Consider the following 23558-nt stretch of genomic DNA (forward strand, 5'->3'; position numbering starts at 1 on the left):
GTTATTTTGTTATAATAAAAATCTTAAAATCAAAAATCTTCTGAGATATGAAATAATAACAACTGAAACAAAACAGAAGATTCCAGTACAATTTACTTCTTTACTGCCAAAGTGCACATCAACCTAATAAAAATGTGTCTGCACACAGCTCTTACATTTATTACAGGAAAGAGGATATTTAGGGGGATATTGTGGCAAAATAAGTGCTACTGTTTTCTGTTTTTCATTATTTTTATTTTGCTTTGAAATCACACACACACATACACACGCGTGTGCCAGAAGTGGCACTGTGGCTCAACTGATAGAGCACTAGTCTTGAGAATGCCCAAGGACAGTGCCCAGGCCCTGAGTTCAAGCCTCGGGACTGGCAAAAAAATAAAAAAATAAGAAAGAAGATTAAAGATTGTTTCTGTAGAAAGGAGTGTTCTCATGATGTAATTTCAAAGACAATGTCCCCAAATAAAAGTGCTATTTGGGAGAAAATCAGTTACCAGGCAACTAATATTGCAGTGTTTAATTTCATGATGAAAGGAAATATATTTTTCATATAATGGGTACAACTGGTAATTTTCATTTGATTTTAGAATATAGTTCTTCCTATGCTAAATAAAATTTTGCTAAAACTTACCTACCCTCATTTCTGGATCAAACCCCAAAATGATTAATTAGCATGCACTTAAAATTTCATTTTAGTATCATAATAAATCCCATGAATTATTAAAAGAATGAGTTCATTAAAAATCATGCTTTTGGACTTGGAGTATGACCTAGTGATAAGAGTGGTTGCCTAGCATGCATGAAGCCCAGGGTTTGATTCCTAGGTATTACATACACAGGAAAGGCTGGAAGTGGTACTATGGCTCAAGTGGGAGAGCGCTAGTCTTGGGAAAGCTCATGGATAGTGCTCAGGCCATGAATTTAAGCTCCAGAATTAAAAGAAAGAAAGGAAGAAGGAGGGAGAGAGGGAGGAAGGGAGGAAGAGAGACGAAGGGAGATAAGATTTTAAAAAGGATGTATAAAAATCATGCTTTCTGTCATCTCATCTGCCCTTTGATATTTTTGGAATTTTTTAGAGAAGGTACTAGAAGTTGAATTGAGGATGTCATGCTTGCTAGACAGGCATACTTGATCTATACCTTTGGCCCTCTTTTCATACATTTTTAATACAAAGAATTAAGAAAAATTATCCTTTTCATTGTTAGATTCATCTGGTAAAATAGCATCATATGAAAATTAAAGACTCTAGGAAATGGAAACAACAAAGAAAATTCAAAATAATTTCAAAACTACACCATTAAAAGTATGCAGTTCATTAAGCAGAATTTGAAGGCTCAAACTCTAAAGTGAAGCATGTTCAACTTTGTTCTTTTCCCCAATTCCTTTCCCTTCTGCATAGGGAACCCTTGCCTCTCACTGAGAGGCAGAGGATATTTTTCCCACTGAATCATGGCTATTTTTGTGACTTATTTTAAAGCACTTCTGCTTTTTATATCCTCTTCGGGAAGCCAGTCACCATGAGGCAGAGCAATGGCAGGTGAGACAAGAAGTGAGGAGCAGACATATAGAGGGGAATTAAGTTGCCAACTTTAATCTGAAGCTTTTTAAGTTTTCCAGACAAATTTAACCACCCATAGAAGGACTAACCCCACAGCAAACAAAAGAACTGAACTGGTGGGTTCTTGCTAAATTCCAGATTGAAAACTTGTAAGAAATAATAAAAAATAATACATCACTATTGTTTTTTTAGTTGATGAGTTTAGGGTATGTTACACAGATACAGATAACTGAAATGAAGCATTTGGAAGCAACACAAATTCAAGTGTGAAATAACTAGATATACAAACACACACACCAACTGATCAGAAAAATAAAGAAGAACTAGAATCTCCATTAGATGTGTATTGGTGTAGTCAGTGATAGACTAGACAGAAGTGACCACCATGACGGCAAATCCTCTGCTAGGAAAACATGAAGACATGGAAGTTAAAGAGTTTCTAATCTCAAGCACACTATAACTAGCTGGCCATAAGAAAAGAAAAATAAGGTCTGTATGTAGCGAGAGAAAGAAATGAACAGGATTACGTAAGCTTTGTCATTGAAAGCTTCATTTACTCAAAACTCTGTATAGTGGTAAGCCAGATCCTAAGAATTAAGAAACCTAGTTTCAAAAATACTATGTGTGGGAGCCAAAAGATCTGGGTTCATATCTTGTTTCTGACCCTACTCAGTCACCCATTTGCTAAGTCATATCTGTCTGAGCTACAAACTCAGAAATAACTAAAAAAAAAAAAAAATGCTGTTTTAGAACACACACACACACACACACCTAGATTTAATCACAGGCTAATTGACTTGGACAAGTTACTTATCTATTATGTGAATGACAGCATCCACTCAACAAGTGACTGAACACATTAATCACACATCGACATACAGAAAGCCTGACATATAATAAAATACAACTCATCCTTATATTTAGGGAAGGTATTTTTTTAAGTCCAAAAAAATGACTTTGAAAAGAATTAAAAACTTTTTAAGTGTGTAAGCATTGAACTATTTGACTAACAAAGTTCATCCTTAAAGAAATTTGCATTTTGGGAAGTGACTCTGGGGAAGAACCACTGTAATATATAAAGGGAATGTTAGAATAAGCACCCTTACTCGACTAATTGGTGCTAAGAAAAACAAATTTAAAAAAGGAAGAAGTTTTCATCTTAGAAATCAAACATCGAAAATAGGAAGATATAAGAACAATTCTTAATGAAAACAAAGTATGGAGAAATTCAGACAAAGAATCATAGTGGCACTAAAAATAGCTCTTGAGGCCTAACCTGTGGCTAATGCCCATAATCATAGCTCTCAGAAGCCTGATGCAGATCATGATTTGAGACTAGATCAGGTAGAAAAGTTAGTGAGAACTTTATTCAAGACCATACAGGCAGAATGGCTACAGGCATTGCTCAAGCAGTAAAGAAACAGTCTAATAAAGATGTGAAAGAAAGAGAGAGAGGAACAGAGGGAGGGAGGGAGGGAGGGAGGGAAGAAGGGAGGAAGGGAGGGAAAGGAAGGAAGGAAGGAAGGAAGGAAGGAAGGAAGGAAGGAAGGAAGGAAGGAAGGAAGGAAGCAAGCAAGCTTTTAGAGCTTAGAGCACAGTTTTGAACGTTTTCGGTGGTCATAGGCTAGTCTTCACTATGAGGTCAGGGAAAAACACTGAATATATTTAATTTTTTAAAAAAGCAATGTAAAGTTGGGCTCAGTGGTCACGCCTGTAATCCTAGCTACTCAGGAGGTTAAGATATAACGATCGCAGTTCAAAGCTAGCCCAGGTATTAAAAAGTCCATGAGACTCTTACCTCCAATTTACCACCAGAAAACTAGAAGTGGAACTGTGGATCAAAGGGTAGGGAGGTAGCCTTGAGCTGAAGAGCTCAGGGACAATGCCCAGGCTCAGAGTTTAAGTTCCACGACTGACCAAAAAAAAAAAAGTAATTTTGTCAAACTATATCTGATCCAATATTCAAAAGAATAGTGATGAGAATGGTGAGAAAAAGAAAATTTTCCTATTTTTTTAAAAAGAGGACCACAGTAATCTTAATTCCTATCATTTACAAATCGGCTAAGTATGTAGGGTTTATCTAATGGACAAAGAGTAAGCTTGGAGAAAGTGACCGATACCTTAGAAAGTTATGAAAGAGAAAGCAGGAGAGGGGGGTCATTTTGATTGTAGATGAATGCATACATGTCTGAAGTACCATTATAAACCTCTTGGTTCAGTTAATACTAAAAATGAGTAAATTGACAGGAAGGTAAAACAGGCCATTGGTGAGAGGTACCAGCGGGAAGAGGTAAGGAAAACAGTGTGAATGAGGATGAATAGTTCCAAAAAGTGTTTAGTTATCCAAGGAATCATCAAGTCAAGAAAAAATTTAAAATATTAGTCAGCAAAAGGTAATTCAGGAAACTATTGAAGAAGCAGATTTTGGTTACATATGCAATACGGAAGGAGAAATGCTAACAGAGCTTTGAGATTGGAGGTTGGGAAAAAGAGTGAAGCATATCAGGAATGATTTTACAAGAAAAGCAGCCTAGCAGTTGAGGATCCAGCTCAGTGAAGGACGGGTGCCTGGCAAGTGCAAAGCCCTGAGTTTAGTCCTTGACTCTGGGGGGAAAAAGAAAAAAAGAAAAGCAGCCCAGTATTTCTGCTTGTTAACCCTCTCATTATGACATTCATAATAACCTTTCATTATGAACATTAAATCTGAGGATTACTATCACAGGCCAGCATGGAAGGTTTACCCTCAGCTGTGTGCAGAACTTAGGAATGCTAGGGGTGACAGGTCTTTGTGGTGTGGGGATTAAGTGCTTTCCTTCAATCCTGTACTCCTTTCCCATCACTGCTGCTAACAAATATCCAAAAGCCTCCGTGAAAATTACTTTCAAGAAATATGTGTACTCACTACTGTCCACAAGGGACAAATACACCTATGAAGGCACTCTAAAATTTAGTCATTGTTCAGAAAACTGGATGTTTTGTTGTTGATAATTACATGGAACATATTCATTTGAGCTGGTACTTGATTGTCATTAGGCCTGACATAAAAATAGAAAAAATACTAGTTGGGAAGAAATGTGTTTGCACAGTAGATGGAGAAGGCTGGTGAGACATGGATCTCACAAAAACTTACCTGGGCAAACTTGTGAATTTGTTCCACCACAGCGGCAAACAGAGCGTGGACACTTTCATCAATAAGACTCTGCATGTAATGTACCGCCTCTTCATCAGACAGGTCCAGACGGAATTTATCCTGAACCTGCAAGGGAACAGTCTGATAAGTATTCTAATGAAAAAAAGTAAATTTAAGTAGGCATTATTAAAATATATGAGTGAATTCTGTGCTAATAATGACTTATAACTTATAAAGGAATACTGAGTGTCATTGTTTTGAGTATGGAGATATTTACTACTTTCAAAAACAGACAAACTTGGGCCAAGAGTTTGGACTACGTAGAGTACTTGCCTAGCATGCAAAAAGCCCTGGGTCCATTTCCTTGGTTATACCACATACACAGAAAAAAATGGAAGTGGTGCTATGGTTTAAGTGGTAGATCACTAGCCTTGCAAAAGCTCAAGGACAGTGTCCAGGCTCTGAATTCAAGCCTCCGGACTGGAAAAAAAATTTTTTTAAAGACAAACTGGGGAAAAAAAAAAAAGACAAACTGGGAGAAAGTGAGGGAAGGGAGTGATATTGTCAAAAAAAAAATGGACTCTTTATTTGACTTATACAGAGAGTTAGTGTAACCCTCTGTATATTGCCTTTGTAATAACAATAGAAATTTTTTAAAGGAACATACTATTCATTCACAGTTTTATATTTAATATTAAAGTTTAATATGTGGATGAATTTGTGACATATTTATATGCCTGTTATTCACTGTGAAATAAGATCAAATTAACATTCGTCTCCCCCGACCCTTTACTGACACACATCACAGGAACTATGTCAATGACAAAAAATAACCTATAAGTAGAGGATACGCATTTGGCGTAACGCATGTTCTTTACTAAATATGAATACTTTCCCTTTAAAGGGGTTTAACTATCTTAAACTTAAGTGGTATCATGTTTGCTGACCTATGTTACACTACCTGTCATTGTGCCATATGTCCTTTTTCAGTTTTTTTAGGAGTACAGTGGGGGTTTTTTGGTCACATGTGTATACATACATACAGTGTGTCCTGCTCTATCATTCTCCCTTATCTCGCTTCCCTTTTCTAAAACAATTCCTGCAGGTTTCACTGTTCCACTTCATACATGCAAATAAACTCTTTTAGGCATATTCAGGACACTGTTTACCCTCATTTGTGCTGTTTGCCTTCCCTCTTCTTACTGGTATCTCCTGCCAACAGCCCGTTTTACCTTCCTGTATACAGTATTAACTGTACCAAGAAGCTTATAATGGTATTTAAGATGTGTTATTTATAATGGTACTTTAGACACATATGCATTCATCTATAATCTATAATCTCCTGCTGTCTCCCTCAGGGCTTCCTAAGGTCACTTTCTCCAAGTTTCTTCACTTTGTCCATTAGATAAACCCTACATACTCATCCAATTTATAAATGGTAGTTAAGATCATTCTGATCCCCTTAAGTCTGACTTATCCACTGGCATTAAAATCAGTTTCACACATCGAAATTGGGTGTTTAATCAGAAAAGATTTGTAACATTTGAAGACCTATCAATGCTTACAGCTATTATTAAAAACTACTTAGTTTGTTGTTTTGGTCTTTAAGATAGGAACTCTCATTACCAGCCCAAGCTAGCATGGAACCTGCTTTGTAGCCCAGGCTGTCATCAAACTTGATTTGTGTGCCTCAGCCTCTTGAGTGCGGGAATAACAGGAATGGATCACCACCTCTGGCTGTTCTTATGGTTCATGTTAGAGACAGTAAAAATCTAGCTCAAGAATTTAAAACTTAACATTATCACTAGAAGTTCATGTAAAGTAGTGTTAAGAATATTAAAAAATAAAATAAAATGGAGGTGGGGAGTTTGGCCAAGTGAAAGGGTGCTTGCCTAGCATGCACAAAGCCATAGATTTGATTCCTCAGTACCACATACACAGAAAAGGCCAGAAGTGGTGCTGTGGCTCAAGTGGTAGAGTACTAGCCTTGAGAAAGCTCAAAGACAGTGCCTAGGCCCTGAGTTTAAGCCTCAGGACTGACCAAAAAAAAAAAAGACTATTTAAAAAGATGCCTAAAAGTTACATTGAAGACCACATTTTCTTTTTGCAGTGCTAGGATTTTCTGAATAACAATATCAATAAGCATTCTCTGTCAATAGTACCAAGGACTGCAGAATCTCTTAAATTGTTCTAGAGAATGTTTACTCCTATGTATTGTATCAGACTTGTTTCTAAGTCACAGACCTGATTTTTGTCTCTGTTTTCTATCTAAAATCCAGTGACAATTTAATGACTAGAGATATATTAGAACAGCTTCATGGGGGGAAAAGTAGATACACATTTCTCATAAGGAGATGTAATAGGCAAAAGCTTTAGGCGCTAAAAAACAAGCTCTTATCATTCAAATGAAATGATGTTAGAACAGCTGTAAGTAACGATAAACACCCAATTCAAGCAGACCTTTTCAGCATGTAACAGAAAGTCTTTTGAGTATTTTAAATCCCATTTGCAGATAACATTCTTATACTCAATGTCTTTTAAATAAAGACAACTCTTGTTCATTATGGTCAGACACTTCACATCTGAAAGATTTACTAAAAACATGTCCTTTCAGCATAACCTTTAAAAGAAATGAGCCACATTTCACAAAAGGGGTCCACTTCTACCAATGGACAGCTGTGATGCTTACCATTCAGCAAGTAGAGCAGAACACTCACCCCAAGTTTACTAGTTCTCAGCCAGTGGATTACAGCCTATTTGCCACAACATAAAAAAAATCAAACTATGTGACTTTTCTAACTTCCAAAGTATATCTGTCACAAACTGTACTCAGTTAACTTCATTAACCTAAATTCAGATGCATTTTAAAAATCAGTCTCAGCATCTTATTATTTTTTTTTTAAATGAGTAAATTAAGGCTGGGTGTGGTTACTGCAAATCTGTCCTCCTGCTGGGAAAGTTGAGGCAGGAGACTCAGAAGTTTAAGGCCAACCTGGGCTAGAAGGCTAGCCTGGGCTAGATTGCAAAACCATGTCTCAAAGGACTTGGAAAGGAAAGAATATATACATATTTAATGAATAAACAAAAATAAATATATTTCCTTAAATTTAAAAACTAATACTATCTGATTCTTTCTTTGACTTTAAAACGTTATTCTGAAGGACAATCATCCTTTAGACGCAAGAGCCCTGGGTATTAAATCTGCATTTCTGACAAATCTATGGAGACTATACTATTTGTTTCAAAATGGACATTCCTAGCAAGAAAGACAGTTCCATATACCAAGTGGGTTTTTTTGGAGTCATAATTGGGAATTATCTAAATATTTGTAAGCATATGAGACCTCATTCTGTACTCTCCTCTGTGATCAAATCAGGTTCAGAGAAGGTAGCGATATTAACACAAGCTCAGAAAGGACATCACCTTCCTTTCAATTACAGTATAGAGCAATAGCAGCCATTTATCAATGTTCCACGTAGCATGAACATAAACCGTATTAATAACATTTACACACAGACTGTTCTTGCAAGCACTCTTCGAAGTATATGGCAATTCCACAAATCTTGCAATACATATCTAAACTACACTGTCTTTCCTAGGAAGCAGTGATTTGACATATCTAATCCCTATTCTTTGAGAGCACAGAATACAATGTTTCAAAAGATTAATACTTATTATCACAGGAAGACCTTTATTCAGAAAGAATTTTTGGCTTCTCTAAAATGGTAACTTTCATTCACATAAGAAAAGACTTTCCCCATTAAATTCTTCTTACTAAAAAGTAAACTTAGAAGAAATGTTTTCCTGCACCAATTTTTAAATAAATCACAAAAACTACAAGACAGTAAGAAAAAGACCCCTTATGTTAATAAAAGCTAGAATTTAAAAGTTAATTCTGAACATGATGAAAATTAAATCCATAAGTCTACAATTCCTTTAAAAAGTGAATGCTGAAAATGGTTTGAAATAAAACACAACTACTGTAAAGGAATTTTTAAAAACTCACTGAAAAAATTCCATCAGAATAAGTATTATTGTTTGCATAGATTGTGCATGTACCAAACTTCAAGGCACCAAAAACAGTCCAATTTTACAGATTACTTGAAATAGATCATTGCCTAATTTGTAGCTGTTATATATGATTTCTTTATTTTAAAGTTTAGGAACAGAATCAATTAAGTAATTTAGTAAGAATGTCCATTTTATTCTTTAACACAAAATAGTATTACCTTTAAATTACTCTAAATGAACTTGCTGCTGGGCTTTTAAATTACTGAACTGAAGGAACGTGAATGAAGAGGCACTGACTGTTAAGTAGCCATGTTTGTATGTTTATCCATTAAGCTAGCTCTTCTTTGTACTGCTTTTTCTCCCTAAATAGAGCTATCCAATACAAAAGTTAGGAAGATTTAATACTGTAATCCTTGCTATTTAGGAGGCTGAGATCTGAGAACTGTGGTTCAAAGCTAGTCTGGACATGAAAGTTTGTGAGACGCTATCTCCAATTAATCACCAGAAAACCGGAAGTGCTGAAGTGGTAGAGTGCTAGACTTGAGCTAAAGAAATCAGGCCAAGAGTTCAAGCCCCATGACCGACAAAAAGTAAACAAAACAAAACAAAACAAAAACCTAAAAGAAAGGAAATTGCTCCATGATTTACTTATTAGATTACCTGGAGAACTTTTTTTCTAAATAAATAGCTTTAAAGAATTTATTTTAGGGAGTTTGTTATAGAAATAAGCATTGTATGACATAATATCTTACAACTATCAGATATGATGTTTGTGAATGACTTTATTAAAAAAAATTTCACCATTTAAGAAAGAAAAAAAGTTCTCATTCATTACTAGTTTCACAGCTGTGACTTCTACAACAAAAAACATATTAACAAGAGAAAAGCATACATATTTCCTGTGCTATCTATAATGTACAATGCTTTTTGTCACAGAAGGAACCTTCAGAAAATGAAGGCCCAAAGAAATGGGAAAATGTACACATTTTATCCTAAGTGTGATGAAGAAATAGTTTATGTTGCAATCAGTTATATTACTTTGTTGATTGTACATCAAAAAGCAGAGATCCTTAATAAAATACTGCTTATGGAAAAACATAGCAAAGCTTTAATATAACTGAAGCTAAAATGAACAGCTATACAGTACCATACTCTAAAAAAATGAATAATGAACATGCTTTTACCCTTTTTTCATAAAATGAATTGCTTTGTATTTTAAAGATACTACCATAAAGACAGTTGGTAACAAAAAGGAACAGTGAAAACAGAGTATAACTAGCCAAAGAAACTGTCTGACTTGGTTTGACAAATGCCGACAGAACTTTTATAAACAACTTCTGAACATCTGTAGTCAGAAGAATGAATGGATGACAGAGAGAAAATAAATGGATTTAAATAAACAGCAAGATAGACCTGAATCTAGCAGATGCAAACAAAATATGCAACATTTGAAACCTCATGCTGTCATTGATTATAGCTAAGGAAGTTTTCATAAACCAGTTACATTTCTTGATGGGTAACTTCAGTCAATAAAACATAAGACATGCTAAAAAATTGTCTATTTCCAATTTTATAACAAAGAATCATGCTGGTTAGATAAAAAGGTAAATGTAAAAGGCCAACATTCCATTTACCAGAAATAAAGGAACTGTAAAACAGTATAATTTTCTTAAATGATAAAATATTAACACTGAAATTCTCACTGCTGTTCAGCATGTATGAAATTAGAAAAAGAAATTGGTTTCATTTATGGTCTGTCACAGAAGTATCTAAATCTGTTATGTAAGAAAATCAATCAAGCTTTTTGTTACTCCTTATGTGTGTGTGTGTGTGTGTGTGTGTTATCCCTTACTTCTTTAAAACACAATAACAACTCTGTCTAGGTGAGCTGTTTGCTTATCCGTGAGTTTACACTTCTAAAGTTAAAAAGCTTTACTACCTTTCTTTAAATTTAAATGTTGAATATTTAACATTATAATACCTTTAAGTAAACAACTTCTTTATATATCCTTTCCTCAGCAATGACTAAGAAAACCAGAAATAAGATCAAATTAGATAAGCATTACATTCTTAGTGGGGATGCCAGGAATCAGGCATTTTATTTGGAATAGGAAAGGCAGAGCTAAGCTTTTAAGGACACACGGCAGCAGTTATAATAGGAAGCCATCTCTCCAAACATGGTGAAATTTTCCTGAGCCTCTGAGAAGGAAATAGAACAGAAATGATTAAAAAAGGAACTAAAAGCTTGCTACAGTCTGGAAGGTGGAAAATAAATTATACAAAAATCTTTTTTTAATATATTACCTAATAATAATCTCTGAACTGGAACGAAAGAAAAAATTGTTAAAACTCCCATTTTTATGTAAGAAAAGTACACTGGTATCTCTGGATGTACAAAGTTACTGTTTTCAGGACTGGGGGTGTAGCCTAGTGGTAGACTGCTTGCCTAGCAAGCACCCAGGTTCGATTCCTCAGTACCATATACATAGAAAAAAAGCCAGAAGTGGTACTGAGGCTCAAGTGGTAGAGCACTAGTCTTGAGGAAAGCCCAAGGACAGTGCTCAGGCCCCGAGTTCAGTCCCCAGGACTCGAAAAAAATGGAGAAAAGAAAAAAATTACCTTTTTCACGGTTTTATCCGGTTCAAGAGCAATATCTGGAATGTTTGCATCAACCATCAATGAAAACAAATTTAAAATCAGATTTGAATACCTAGTAGAGTAGAAAAAAATAGCAACAAGTTAGCAGTCTAAACTTCTCATATGAAGGACATTTCTAGAAATGATAATTAGATATTTTAAATATTACTATTAACCCAAAGGAAAATATTATGTGATATAATTTATCAGCTGTCTGAATGGAAAAATAAAATCTTATTATGAGGTCTTTTGGTCTCAAATTTGAAAGACAGACTTTTATAGAATCACTTCATAATGAAAATTTTTTCATTTTTTTGTGAAAGTAGATGTGAAGAAATTCACATCGTACCTAATTGTCATTTTATATTGTTAATTGTGAGATAACAAGTATCTGGTTTTTTAAGGCTATCAAGTGTGTCAGGGTTAAAGGAATGAAAAAGAAATATCATCCCATGAGTTGCTCATGAATATGTGATACCAAGCAAGCTACAGGAAGCATAGTGACTGGTCTGGATATAAACAATCCTAAATGAAAGAAGACTATCTAGCACTCTACTACATCAAAACTAGTGATGATATCTTTAGAATATGCCTGCTTACAACAAGAAGCAAGAGTATGTTCACTAAACCTTAAACTCTTCCTTTCTCTTAAGGACAAAACATTTCCAGAAGTAGAAGCTTAGGGATAAGACCCTAGAGAAATCCAAGCTCTAGAACACTCTCCAATGCATTTAACTGGACGCTTCTTACCAATTTAGTGATAAAAAGAAATTCATGCTATGGGGCCAGGAGAGTATCCCAGTGGTAGAGTACCTAGTATGCATGAAGACCTGGGTTTGATTCCTCAGTTCCACATACACAGAAAAAGTTGGAAGTGGCACTGCAGCTCAAGTGGCAGAGCACTAACCTTGAGTTAAAAAAAAAAAAAAAAAAAGTGTCCAAGGACGGCTCCCAGGCCCTGAGTTCAAGCCCCAAGACTGGCAACAACAACAACAACAAAAAAGAATTTTTTAAAAAAATCCATGCTAGAGGTGAGTCAAAGGAACTTTGGTTTTCAGCAATGAAAGTTTTCAGCTGGTCTCAGAAAAAGTATCAACACAAATACCTTGTTTTCTCTAGGAGAAAATAGGCCTAATTTTGGTAACATAAAACCTCGATTCCAGGCACCTATTTATGTACAATAAAAATCTGCTAGCCATTACTCAAAAACTGTTCAATACTTAACTCAGATGGATAATGGAACCTGGGTGCAAAAAAGACTAGCCATAAATGACTTTTCTAATGACCTACTTTAGCATTTCTGGAGAGTAAAAACGTAACAATTTTGCCATCCAAAGCAAGACATGAATACCATTTGTAAGATGAATAGCATAGAGTTTGAAAGATGTGAACAATTCTCTGTTTACAATAAAAGCCTATTTAATTTTTACACAAGTAAAAATGAAATCTAATTACTATAGGAGAGTTACTCTCCTTGGGACTGCTGTGTCAATACTCATCCCTAACATGGCCTAGAAGTGAAAATTCTGGAGGTCCTTACAACAGTAGGAGCAGTCATTCAAAAGTATATATTGAATGTATGCTGGTGGCTCACACTTGTAATTGTAGCTACTCAGGAATCTGAGACTTCCATTGTGGTGGTTCTAAACAGCCTTGTGGTCAGATAGACATCTCCAATTAGCAGCAAACTGGAGCCAAATGAGAGGCAAGGCTAGAGTGGGAGCATACCAGCCATGAGCAAGAAAGGAGAAAGCTGGGCACTGAACTAGCTACTCAGGAAACAGATCTGGGGTTTGATGTTTGAAGCCAGCCCTGGCAGAAAAGTCTGCGAGGCTCTCTAAGTAACCACCAGCCAGCAAGTGAACTGTGGCTCAATAGTAGAGAGCTAGCTTTCAGCACAAAATCTCTGAGACAGCAACTAGGTACTGAGTTCAAGCCCTAGGACTGGCATAGAAAAGAAAGAAAGAGAAGCTCAGAGCTGGGGACTCACACCTGTAATCCTAGCCACTCATGAGGTTGAGAACTGAGGATCAAGAGTCAAAGCCAGCCTGTGCAGAAAAGTCAAGGAGACTTTTATTTCCAATTAACCACAAGAAGAGAAGAAAGGGTGCCATGGATCAAGTGGTAGAGTGCTAGCCTTGAGCTGAAGGGCTTAGGGACAGGACAATACTCAGGACAAGTTCAAGGCCCACAACTGATCAAAAAAAGAAAAAAAAATCAGTTATTGTATAGTTACAGTATGTCTCCTAAGGTGGAACTATCAGTTGGATTACAAAAATTCATTGCACATATTTAAGTAAAAATTCCCATTAGATTTAATTAACATTGACACCTTTGACAAATCATCAGAGCTAGTACTTTTTCTGTTCATGTTTAAATAAATGGTTTTAATCTTGTCCCTGATGATGTAAGTTATGTGACATGCAGGATGGAGGAGGCAGAGATCTAGTGGCATTAAAGAAAGAAAAGAGGAAATAAAGAAAAAGCAACATCAACATCATTGTACAGCAAGTTAGTGATGAAGCATTAAAGAGGAAAAAAAAATCGCAGATAACTTTAACTCTGTAATCACAGCAAACTTCTGAGTGTTCCTCCACTCTGTGCTTGAAAAAGGTGCTATGGGGAAAAGAAAAATGACTGAACTAGTATAAGACTCAGTAAGTTAAAATATTTATTCTTTAGACCTCAGCACAGTGATTCTAGTCTGCCTTCAGGAGACTGGAACAGTATACAGCGTCTTAAGATTTTCTCCACACCAGCATAGTCAAAGTATACAAAGCACTCTTGACCACACAGCTGTCAAGCGCTGCCTTTGAGGCTGCTTTCCTTGCCTACTGATATAATGTTTAGCTGGGAAGATTAAGCAATGTGGTAATTAGTGGGGAAGGAGAACATTTTGTGAGTTTTACTTTGATATTAGAGGTTTTTATCAACATAGCAGAAGTTTTGTTAAAAATCTTGAGTGATCTTAGTCTAGCATGGTGGCTCATGCCTTGTAATTCTACCTACTCAGTAGGCTGAGATCTGAGGATCACAGTTCAAAGCCAGCCCAGGCACTAAAGTCCATTAGACTCTTATCTCCAGTTAACTACTAGAAAACCGTAAGTGGCACTATGGCTCAAGGGGTAGGGTGGCAGCTTTGAGCTAAAGAGTTCAGGGACAGAGTCCAAGCCCCACAACAGACCAAAAAGTAAACAACAACAACAAAAACAAAGTAATGCTAATGAATGAGAAAATGTGCACTATAATGTGCACTCACACATTACATAACTGACAGAATTCTCTACATGAACCCAGTCAATGTACCTTCGAAGGTGGAGAAATGCCGTGTAACACTGCTTTCGGAACTCCTGGTACTGCTCACTCTGGGTACCTCCCATTCCTTCTACCATTTCTTTATTTAGCTTCATTGGAGGAGGAAGAGGCTTTGGGTCTCGACCCAAAATATATCCAAAGTCTATGTGGAAGAGTTTGCCTAGATATTGACAAGAAGCTTAACTTTAGAAACTGAATCACTATCAAAGGTTTACTACCTGACTATAGAGTACAATAAATACTGAACAGAAAACTACCTTTCAGAATCCTAAAATGACTTCAGAAATCTCTAAGCACAACATGTTTGCATAAAAGTTCAATATACTCTTGAACACTTGTTAAACTTGTCATTTGAAATATGATGTAAAAATCAATGTTAATAAATCCTTTAATAAAAAAAAGTTCAATATACTTCACTAACCTACCGACCCACCTACCTTCCTTCCTTCCTGCCTTCCTTCCTTCCCACTGTCCCTTTTTCCCTTTATTTTTGTGGCGTGGAATGGTATTGTGTAATGAACTCAGGGACTTACATTTCTTGGCTAGACGCTCTACCATTTAAACTACACTTCCAGCTCTATCTTAACAGACTGAATCTGGTTTTAGAATTAAAAACATCGTAATTTTAACACTTACTTAAAAAGTATCATCTAATTTGTTAAGTGCTATTACTTTAATTTTCCTTTAATTGATTAAAAAGTCCAAGGTGAACTTGTTAAGGATTTCAGTCTTCAACTAGACACATATTCTCTATTCCACTGAGAGAAGCATGTTTTTAGTGATCAAATGACTTTTTGAAGTTCTCAGTTCTTTTTTAACCTTCCTAGACACATATTCCATTCCACAATTCAAGGAAAAGCAAAGGAGAAGTTAACAATATTACAAGTATGGTGACCATGAATGCTCCTTGCTTAATTATTTAAATACATTTTTTGTTCCCAGTATTAAGTACATCTTTTGGCTAGTGGAATTCTTACTGATAATTAGCACTAGCAGAAGACCAATCTGGTCAGTTCTCTAATAAGAACTGCTATAACACATGGTTTTTGTGATGGGCACCATGTTTTTAGTAGACAATTGAGTACAATTTTCTTCATTTCATTACAGTCATTACTGGAATTCCAATGTTTGCTATGCATCACTGCTTGTAAATGATGGATATATTTCTGTCTTTGTGAAAAAATTCTCATAGAACAAGATTAGAGCTCAATCCAAAAGCATGAATGATTCAGTATGCAACAATGAAACCATTATTATGCCTTCAAAGTTCAAAAAGCCATGTATTTTGAAAAGAGGCTATGAATGTTTTAAGAAAATTCATCTTCATGCATATCGAAGAGAGTGTTCTTTGAAGTTATTATCTATAAATGAAACCCACAAGGGATTTTAAAATGCATTTTATGAAATAAAAGAAGTTAAAGAAATCCAAGAAATGTAGCTATACAAATCTATCACTTTATAATAGTAAAATAAACCAATCCGAATCTTGACTACAATTACTTCCACTTGTTCCTGATCTGACAAGGAGATGTATTAATTGAAGTTCTTGTTATTTGCATAAGTGATGTGAACATATTTTTTATTTTATTAATTTTTTTCTGTGGGTCATGGGGCTTGAACTTGGCCTGGGCACTGTCCTTGAGCTCTTCAGCTCAAGGCTACTGACCTATCCTTGAGCCAAGCCCCATTTCCCATTTTCTAGAGGTTAAGTGGAGGTAAGAGTCTCAGGTCCTTTTGTGTCCGGGCTGTCTTTGAACCTTGATCCTCAGATCTCAGCCTCCCCAGTAGCTAGGATTACACCTGGATATACACATATTTTAAAAACTCTAGTTCAAGACACTTGTAGTTTGAGTATTAAGGAAAACATTAATAGTTAACAAAACATCTTTGAAAAATTCCATTTTACCTAATAATTAAACCTTAAAATTGTATTCCCTGTTTTTACATCTATTCACTCCTTTTCCTCTCTGACACTTTGCTGTTATTTCCTATACTCCAAACCCTACTCTTTTGAATATTCTATATAACTCCAAAAACTTTCACTTGTCATTCTACTCCACAAGGAGTCTCCACTGGACACTATATTTTGTACATCATGATATATACATTTACCATTTTTTGCAGTAAATGAGAAATGTGAATGTGTATTTTTGTTATTCCTCCACTAAAAAGGCAAAGAAGAAGGTGAAAATCTGCTACAATTATTTCAACAAAACTTGTAATTTGGAAGGAAAGTTTCTTCAAGATATACTCTAACTACTTATAATCATTACTTAAACCTTTAGGATATACTTGATAAGAGGTAGCTTTAAAAACAGATAAATGTATAGTGACATGGGCTTTTTTCATGAACAGCTTTGAGTAACAAAGAATTAGACACACAGATTCAGATTAGTATAGACAATCCAATTATATTCCTAGTTGCTTCATACTGTTTATGATTTCACAACTGTTAAGATGGGGCTTTTTATGAATAGGGACAGATTCATTAAGGCAAATAATGAGGATAGCATATCTAACCTACACAGTATATAGGTTTAATCTACTTTCTTTCAAGAAAAAAAAAAAAACTTGTGCCAATATTAAATTACTCTCTACACTAGTTCTTTCTTCTAAAGAAACATTTTATGGCCCAAAGCAAAACAGTCACTTCGAAGAGGAAATGCAAAGACCCCCAATGAGAAATTGTTCTTAAATACTTTGTGGTCTCACAGTTGATCTCCTCCCGATGCTTTTGTCTACATGGGACTGCATCTAAATTTATTTACTGCATCTGAAGCTAAAATGAAACCTTAAAAGTATTAAACTATTTTAAAATAATAAATTCCATTTTACCATAATGTATTTTCTATAACAAGTAATTTTCGAGGCAGAAAGTGACATAGAGAATTGCCTCATAACCTACAAATCTCTTTAATACATGGCTTCATCAGGAAATCGGACATTTTCCCTCTAGTTTGTTCTGAAGTAAAAGGAGCACATCCAATCTCAAATTAATGGTAATGGCCAGGCATGTTGGCTCACACCTGTAATCCTAGCTACTCAGGAGTCTGAGATCTGAGGCTCAAGGTTCAAAGCCAGCCCGGGCATAAAAGTACCTGAGACGCTTATCTCCAATTAATATCTAGAAAAAATATCTAAAAAAAAGTGGGGCTTGACTCAAGGATAAGGCCTAGAGCTTAAGAATTCAGGGACAGCCCTCAGGCCTAAGTTCAAGCGCCATGACCAACTCCCCCTCCCCCCCAAAAAAAGAATTGTTAATTTTTAAAAGGAAACAATTTTAATAATCTTTTTGGATACCTATGGTTTTCTTTACTATAAAAACAAGGGTCAGGTGCCAGTGGCTCACGCCTGTAATCCTAGGTACTCAGGACTTTCAGATCTGAGCATCATGGTTCAAAGCCCAGGCAAGAAAGTCTGTGAGGCTGTATCTTCAATTAACCATCAAAAAACCAGAAGTGGTGTTGTAGTTCAAGTGGTAGAGCACTATCCTTGAGATGAAGAGCGAAGGCCCAGAGTTCAAGGCCCATGACCAAGAGAAAAACAAAACAAAACAAAATAAAAACATCAGGCTGTTCCACACATTCTGAAGTTTCCAAACTCTAAATTTTGAACTCTGAAGCTAGAATGTGTCATGCTGTATTTTAACAGGCTGTCTCTGACACAGGACTGATGGTCTAGCTTGTACTAACAAAACTCTCTTAGGTTGCTGTGGATGAATTTTGATGAAAAATGATGGTGTAAATAAAACAAAGCTCATATTCAAAATGACTTAAGTCATGGATTCCCTATGTTGCACAATTCCATTCTCTTAAAATTGACACATTTTTGCTGTAGAAGATTATAAGATCAATCAACAATTTAATCACCTAGTACATAATTTTTAGAATTGACTACTTTAAAACCATTACAATTTAGCCTCAGAAAGTTATTAAATCTAAGCAAAACAAATGTAGAATTTACTGATATTTTAAAAAATGCATTCCCCTGATAAGAAAGTATATATAAAAATTTAATATTAAGGCTAGAAGTGTGGCTCAGGGGTATCACATTAGCCTAGCTTGCAGGTAGTCCTTCCTGAATTTGAACCCCAAGTCTACCAAAAATAAAAAAAAAAAGCATATAGTATCATAATCAATAATCTGACTATAACAACTGGAGTTAAAGCTTTTCCACATAACAGATAATGCAAAAAGAAGTAAATCATTTTTTCTCTATCATTTAGATGGAGTAATCTGCTACCCAGTTTCACTTATGAGCAAAAATAAAGCTCATTTCAGCTTTTACTGGCATGTTTTATCTTCTCCCTTACAGTCCAACATTATTTTGCCTAATATACTTTATCCACAGGGTACTCTCCTACTTGTTAGGCATTTAAAATATAGCATTACATAATTTCAAATTACTTATTATAAGAAATCATATTTTCTAAGACTAATTTTTAAAACAGTCAATAACAAAAACAAACAAAAATTACCTTTAGAGTGACCATGTTTAATTTGAGTTTTACTACCACTGCTTGTCTTAACTAAACTTTATAACATTTTCAAAAATCCATTTATCAAGGAGATGGGAGGAAAAATAGAGAAAACAAAGGATAGGATAATGTTCAAAAAGATCTGTATTCATTACCTCACTTATGAAACTTTAATCATTCTATAATTACTTCTAAAATAATAATAAATAAAATTTTAAAATCAATATTTGATATCTTTTGCTCCAAATTTCTTTACAACAACACAAAACCAATGTTTAAATTGAGCACAACATGGATGAAAGAATTTCCACTCTTTGACTTTTAGTATGGATCCACAGCGCCCTCTGCTGGAGAACTAAGAGAAGATACATTAAACTAAACTAAATAAAGTCAGGCAGAGTAAAAGAAATTTGGGGTATCATAGCTGAGATTCAGTTTGCAACACAGATTTGGAATTTTCTATATGTAGTAAAGTATATTTATTCCTAGAATACTTTGCTGGATCCTTTTCTATCTCAAAGAGGAGTTTAACAAGGACAAGTCCTCAAAAAGACAACAGTGCATGCAATTAAAGCGAGTGTCTCCCTCCCCTGTTTCATTGTACACAACTAGAGACAGACAACAGATGATGACCCAGTGGAACTCTGCTTATTATTCACCATTGCATTCACCACACAGCATAGCCACTCTAAAACTTGTATTTGCAAATAAGAACAGGAGACTCAGATTAAGTGTTCTATTTTTGAAGAACATGAGAAATGTAACCAATGTGTATTTGAATAAATTCTATCAATTGTTGATAAATTGTGTAAACACCTAAGAAAATCTGAAGTTCGGAGTTTTTATGTATAATAAAAAGTAAATAAAGATAAAAATTTAGACAACACAAATTTTTAGAGGTTGAAGGTTATATTACATTTCTATTGAAATGATCAATTTCCTTTCATAATCTAAGTTTAAAAGCAAAAGGAGAATTTGAGAGCATTTTTCCTATTAGAGAGACTTAAGATTTCAACTATACAATACTACTGGATAAAACAAGGTAGCTAAGTAAAAATGTGCCTTGCATCCAGCACATTTAAGGGTCCCCTCCCAACTTTGGTTTATTTTCTCAAATGAGCACCTTAAAAAAAATTTAAAGCATCATCTGGTAGAAAACTGAGAGTTTATAGCTTCTATTTCTACAATTTTACAATTGAATTTTTATTTAAAAAAAGTAATAGGGGGCAATGAGGAAAGGGGTAAAGTGATCAAGATGTACTATATTCATAAACTTCACTGGTGAATGACAACTTGTTTGTACAACTCCTACATCAAGATAATCTAAAAATAACACTAAAGGAAAGGAAGTATCAGAGAAGCAGATCAAAACACACTAGGCTGTATTACTTTCCCCCAAATTTTTATTAAAAATACTCTCATCAACACAAACAATTTAACAAATCTAACTTCACAGAAAATATTTGTTCTATTATCTATAAAACCATCAATTTTGAAAGAAGGGAAAGGTAGTTGTGAATATATTATTATACAGGTAATGATATCCTATACAGTAGAAATTATAATTTAGAAATATAATTTAGAAAGAAACTGATACTTTCATAGCTTGATCTTATGGTTTAAGGAGTCAAATAAAAAAGGAGCCAATAATGATCTAGATCTGGTGTCTCATGCCTGCAATTCTACCGACTTAGAAGGTAAAGGTCAAGAAATTGTTCAAGGCAATCTCATACTAAAAGAGATTCCAATGACAACAACAAAACCAGGCTTTTTGGCATATCCCAGCTCTAAGGGCGTTATAACCAGGTAGATGGCAGACATGGTTGGTCTGGTCAGAAAAACCCAAAGAACCAACCAATCTGAAAAAATAAAAGAAAGAGTGAGCAGGAAGTACACAAACACACACACACACACACGTTATAATTCTATCCAATCATATCAAACTGGTTTATAAGTACCCTTTGATAAGGAGCAAATTACAAATTAGCCAAGAACCTCCATGACATGATTGTATTAGTCTAAGATACATAATCAGAAATGAAAATTCAATTACAAGTAATTTTTCACAGATAATAAAATACTAGATTATGTGAATTTATGTGGCTACTATAACTTAAAACTGTCCAGACTGTATTCAACATATTACATTAATATCTGGGTATTATTTGGAGGAATACTAAGAAAATGGAAAATGTCCTTAATGTGAAAGAGCAATTAAACAGCAAGCTGAAGACATGGATTGTTCAGCACAAAGAAGAAAAGCCAGGCAGAACAAGAAAGTCAAAGTCTATGGCATCAATCACATCTCCAAAATAACCAGCAATAAGCCAGGCTAGAGGCATGGTTCAGATGGGAGCATGACAGTTAGACAAGCAAAGGTGAGTAAGCAAGCTGAGTATGTTCAAACTTGAACATGTGGGTAGACAAAAAGCAAGACACTGAAAACAAGAACAATATCGACAAGGGCCACATATAATTATGGTTTTCCAATGTTTTAAGATATTGGGCAAAAAGAGCTACCAGAAAGAGAACAAAAAAAGATTAAACATTCTATGGAATTCCCTTGGAATTCCATTACAGGAATTGTTAGGAAGTGTTAAAGTAAGTACCTATATTTTAAAAAGTGAAGGAAGACTTAATTAGAGCTTCATTGTAAGAAGATATAATGCTTGGAAACATTTTGGGCCTTCTGCAGCAGAGAGATCCTATGCACACCATTTGTAGGATAATTCCTAAAGAAATTCTGGTCAAGAGATGGAGTTTTCCTAAAAGTTCTTTCAAGTCAGTTTTTAAAGAAAATTAAAAAAAAAAACAAAAACCAACAACTGTACCTTGCTTTAACATTTGTAACTTACTATATTATAAAAGTAAGACTCTGAACTAAAATTCACTGATATTTAAAATACATGTCTGTATCATTATTTGTTACCTGTTTTTGTTAACAAAAGATTATCCAGGTGCCTGTCTCCAACACCAAGTATATATGTAATCACACAGTATCCAGCTGTAAAAACAATTTAAAAAAGTAAATACATACACAAACCCCATTCAACTGAATATAAAAGCAATTTGCATGAATTTAATTTCAATTTGCTTTTTTACTATCTCTTGTGTCTCACCTAATTTTTCAAATTTGTAATCCTTTTTGGTTCTATTAAAAGATTATCACTTGCAATTCTTTATTTGCAACAGAAAAATAAACATACAGAGTTCTGTCAAATTATAAAGGTTATTTGTATAAAAATGAAATTACGTTTCAGGAATCTTAATTATAATGTGTAGTTAGAGTTTCTCATTTAAAATAGAACACATGGAAAGTTTGACATAAAAAAAGAACTCTATAGAAATATATGTGTATGTATGTACATATGTATGTACACACACACACACACACACATACACACACACACACACACACACACACACACACACACACACACACACACGGCTGGAGAGTGTGGCCTAGTGGTAGGGTGCTTGCTTAGCATGCATGAAGCCCTGGGTTTGATTCCTCAGTACTACATGCACAGAAAAATTAGGAAGTGGTGCTGTGGCTCAAGGTGTTGGCCTTGAGCAAAAGCTCAGGGACAGTTCTTAGGCCTTGAGTTCAAGTCCCAGGATTAGGAAAAAAAAAAAAGAAATATATATCCATACAGTAAAGTGGATAATTTCCTGATAGTCTACAGTCGGATTAAAAAATGGGATAATTACTGGGATGAAGGAAGAAAATATGTAACAATCATAAAATAGACCAAAAACACACCCAAATACTGTGTTCATTAAAACATAATCATCTAGTACAGACATCATATATCTTTTGCTCCTTTTCTTGTACAACATTTAAATGTATGTAGATATTAAATCTACATAAATATACCAACATCTGGATGGGCTAATTTTCTTTATTCAAAAACCCATATAGAAAGCCACAGGATGAAAAACATACCACAGCTCTTAACATAAGTGTCCATGACTTCAGCGCTTATCCCATTTGGTCCATTCTCACTTGGTGCATATTTCCTAAAAAAGTTCTAAAAAGGCAGTATTTCTGTGTGTAAGAATTCAATGCAAGTAAAAACTTAAGCATTATTTGAGATTATTCATAAATAATAACTAACAAGTATCCTATTCAAAGCTTAATCAAAATAGATTCTTACTGAAAGAAAAAAACAGAGCTCAATTAGTGTACTAGTGCCCAGAGTCTAGAAACACTTGGGAATATCTACTGTAATTTAAATTCAAATTATCAATTGGATTTTGTTTACATTCAAGTGTTAAAGAAAAAGCATTACTTGAAAGTACAATTAATTAAAACATAGTTCTACTGTAGTGTTTTGAACTCAATATACATTTAAAAAAAAGCATCTGGACCTACAATGTATAAAAAGCTATATAAGAATCATAAAAGCAGGAACATGGGCAAAAGATAGGAA

The 23558-nt window shown here is 34.7% G+C and overlaps 1 protein-coding gene across 1 annotated transcript in view; it reads right to left on the reverse strand.

Moving 5' to 3' along the window:
- The window catches only part of Pik3c3 (phosphatidylinositol 3-kinase catalytic subunit type 3), a 90551-nt gene that overhangs the window by 6296 nt on the left and 60697 nt on the right, over positions 1 to 23558 (reverse strand). Inside the window, exons 20-24 of the mRNA XM_090353185.1 lie at positions 23072 to 23156; positions 22055 to 22129; positions 14640 to 14808; positions 11316 to 11406; positions 4686 to 4811 (exon numbers count right to left, since the gene is read on the reverse strand). Coding sequence (XP_090209311.1) covers positions 4686 to 4811; positions 11316 to 11406; positions 14640 to 14808; positions 22055 to 22129; positions 23072 to 23156 — 546 coding nt within the window. The remainder of the gene's footprint in view (positions 1 to 4685; positions 4812 to 11315; positions 11407 to 14639; positions 14809 to 22054; positions 22130 to 23071; positions 23157 to 23558) is intronic.

The sequence above is a fragment of the Megascapheus bottae genome, chromosome 19 (assembly GCF_031878675.1).
Source record: "Megascapheus bottae isolate mThoBot1 chromosome 19, mThoBot2.hap1, whole genome shotgun sequence".
Lineage (NCBI taxonomy): Eukaryota > Metazoa > Chordata > Mammalia > Rodentia > Geomyidae > Megascapheus > Megascapheus bottae.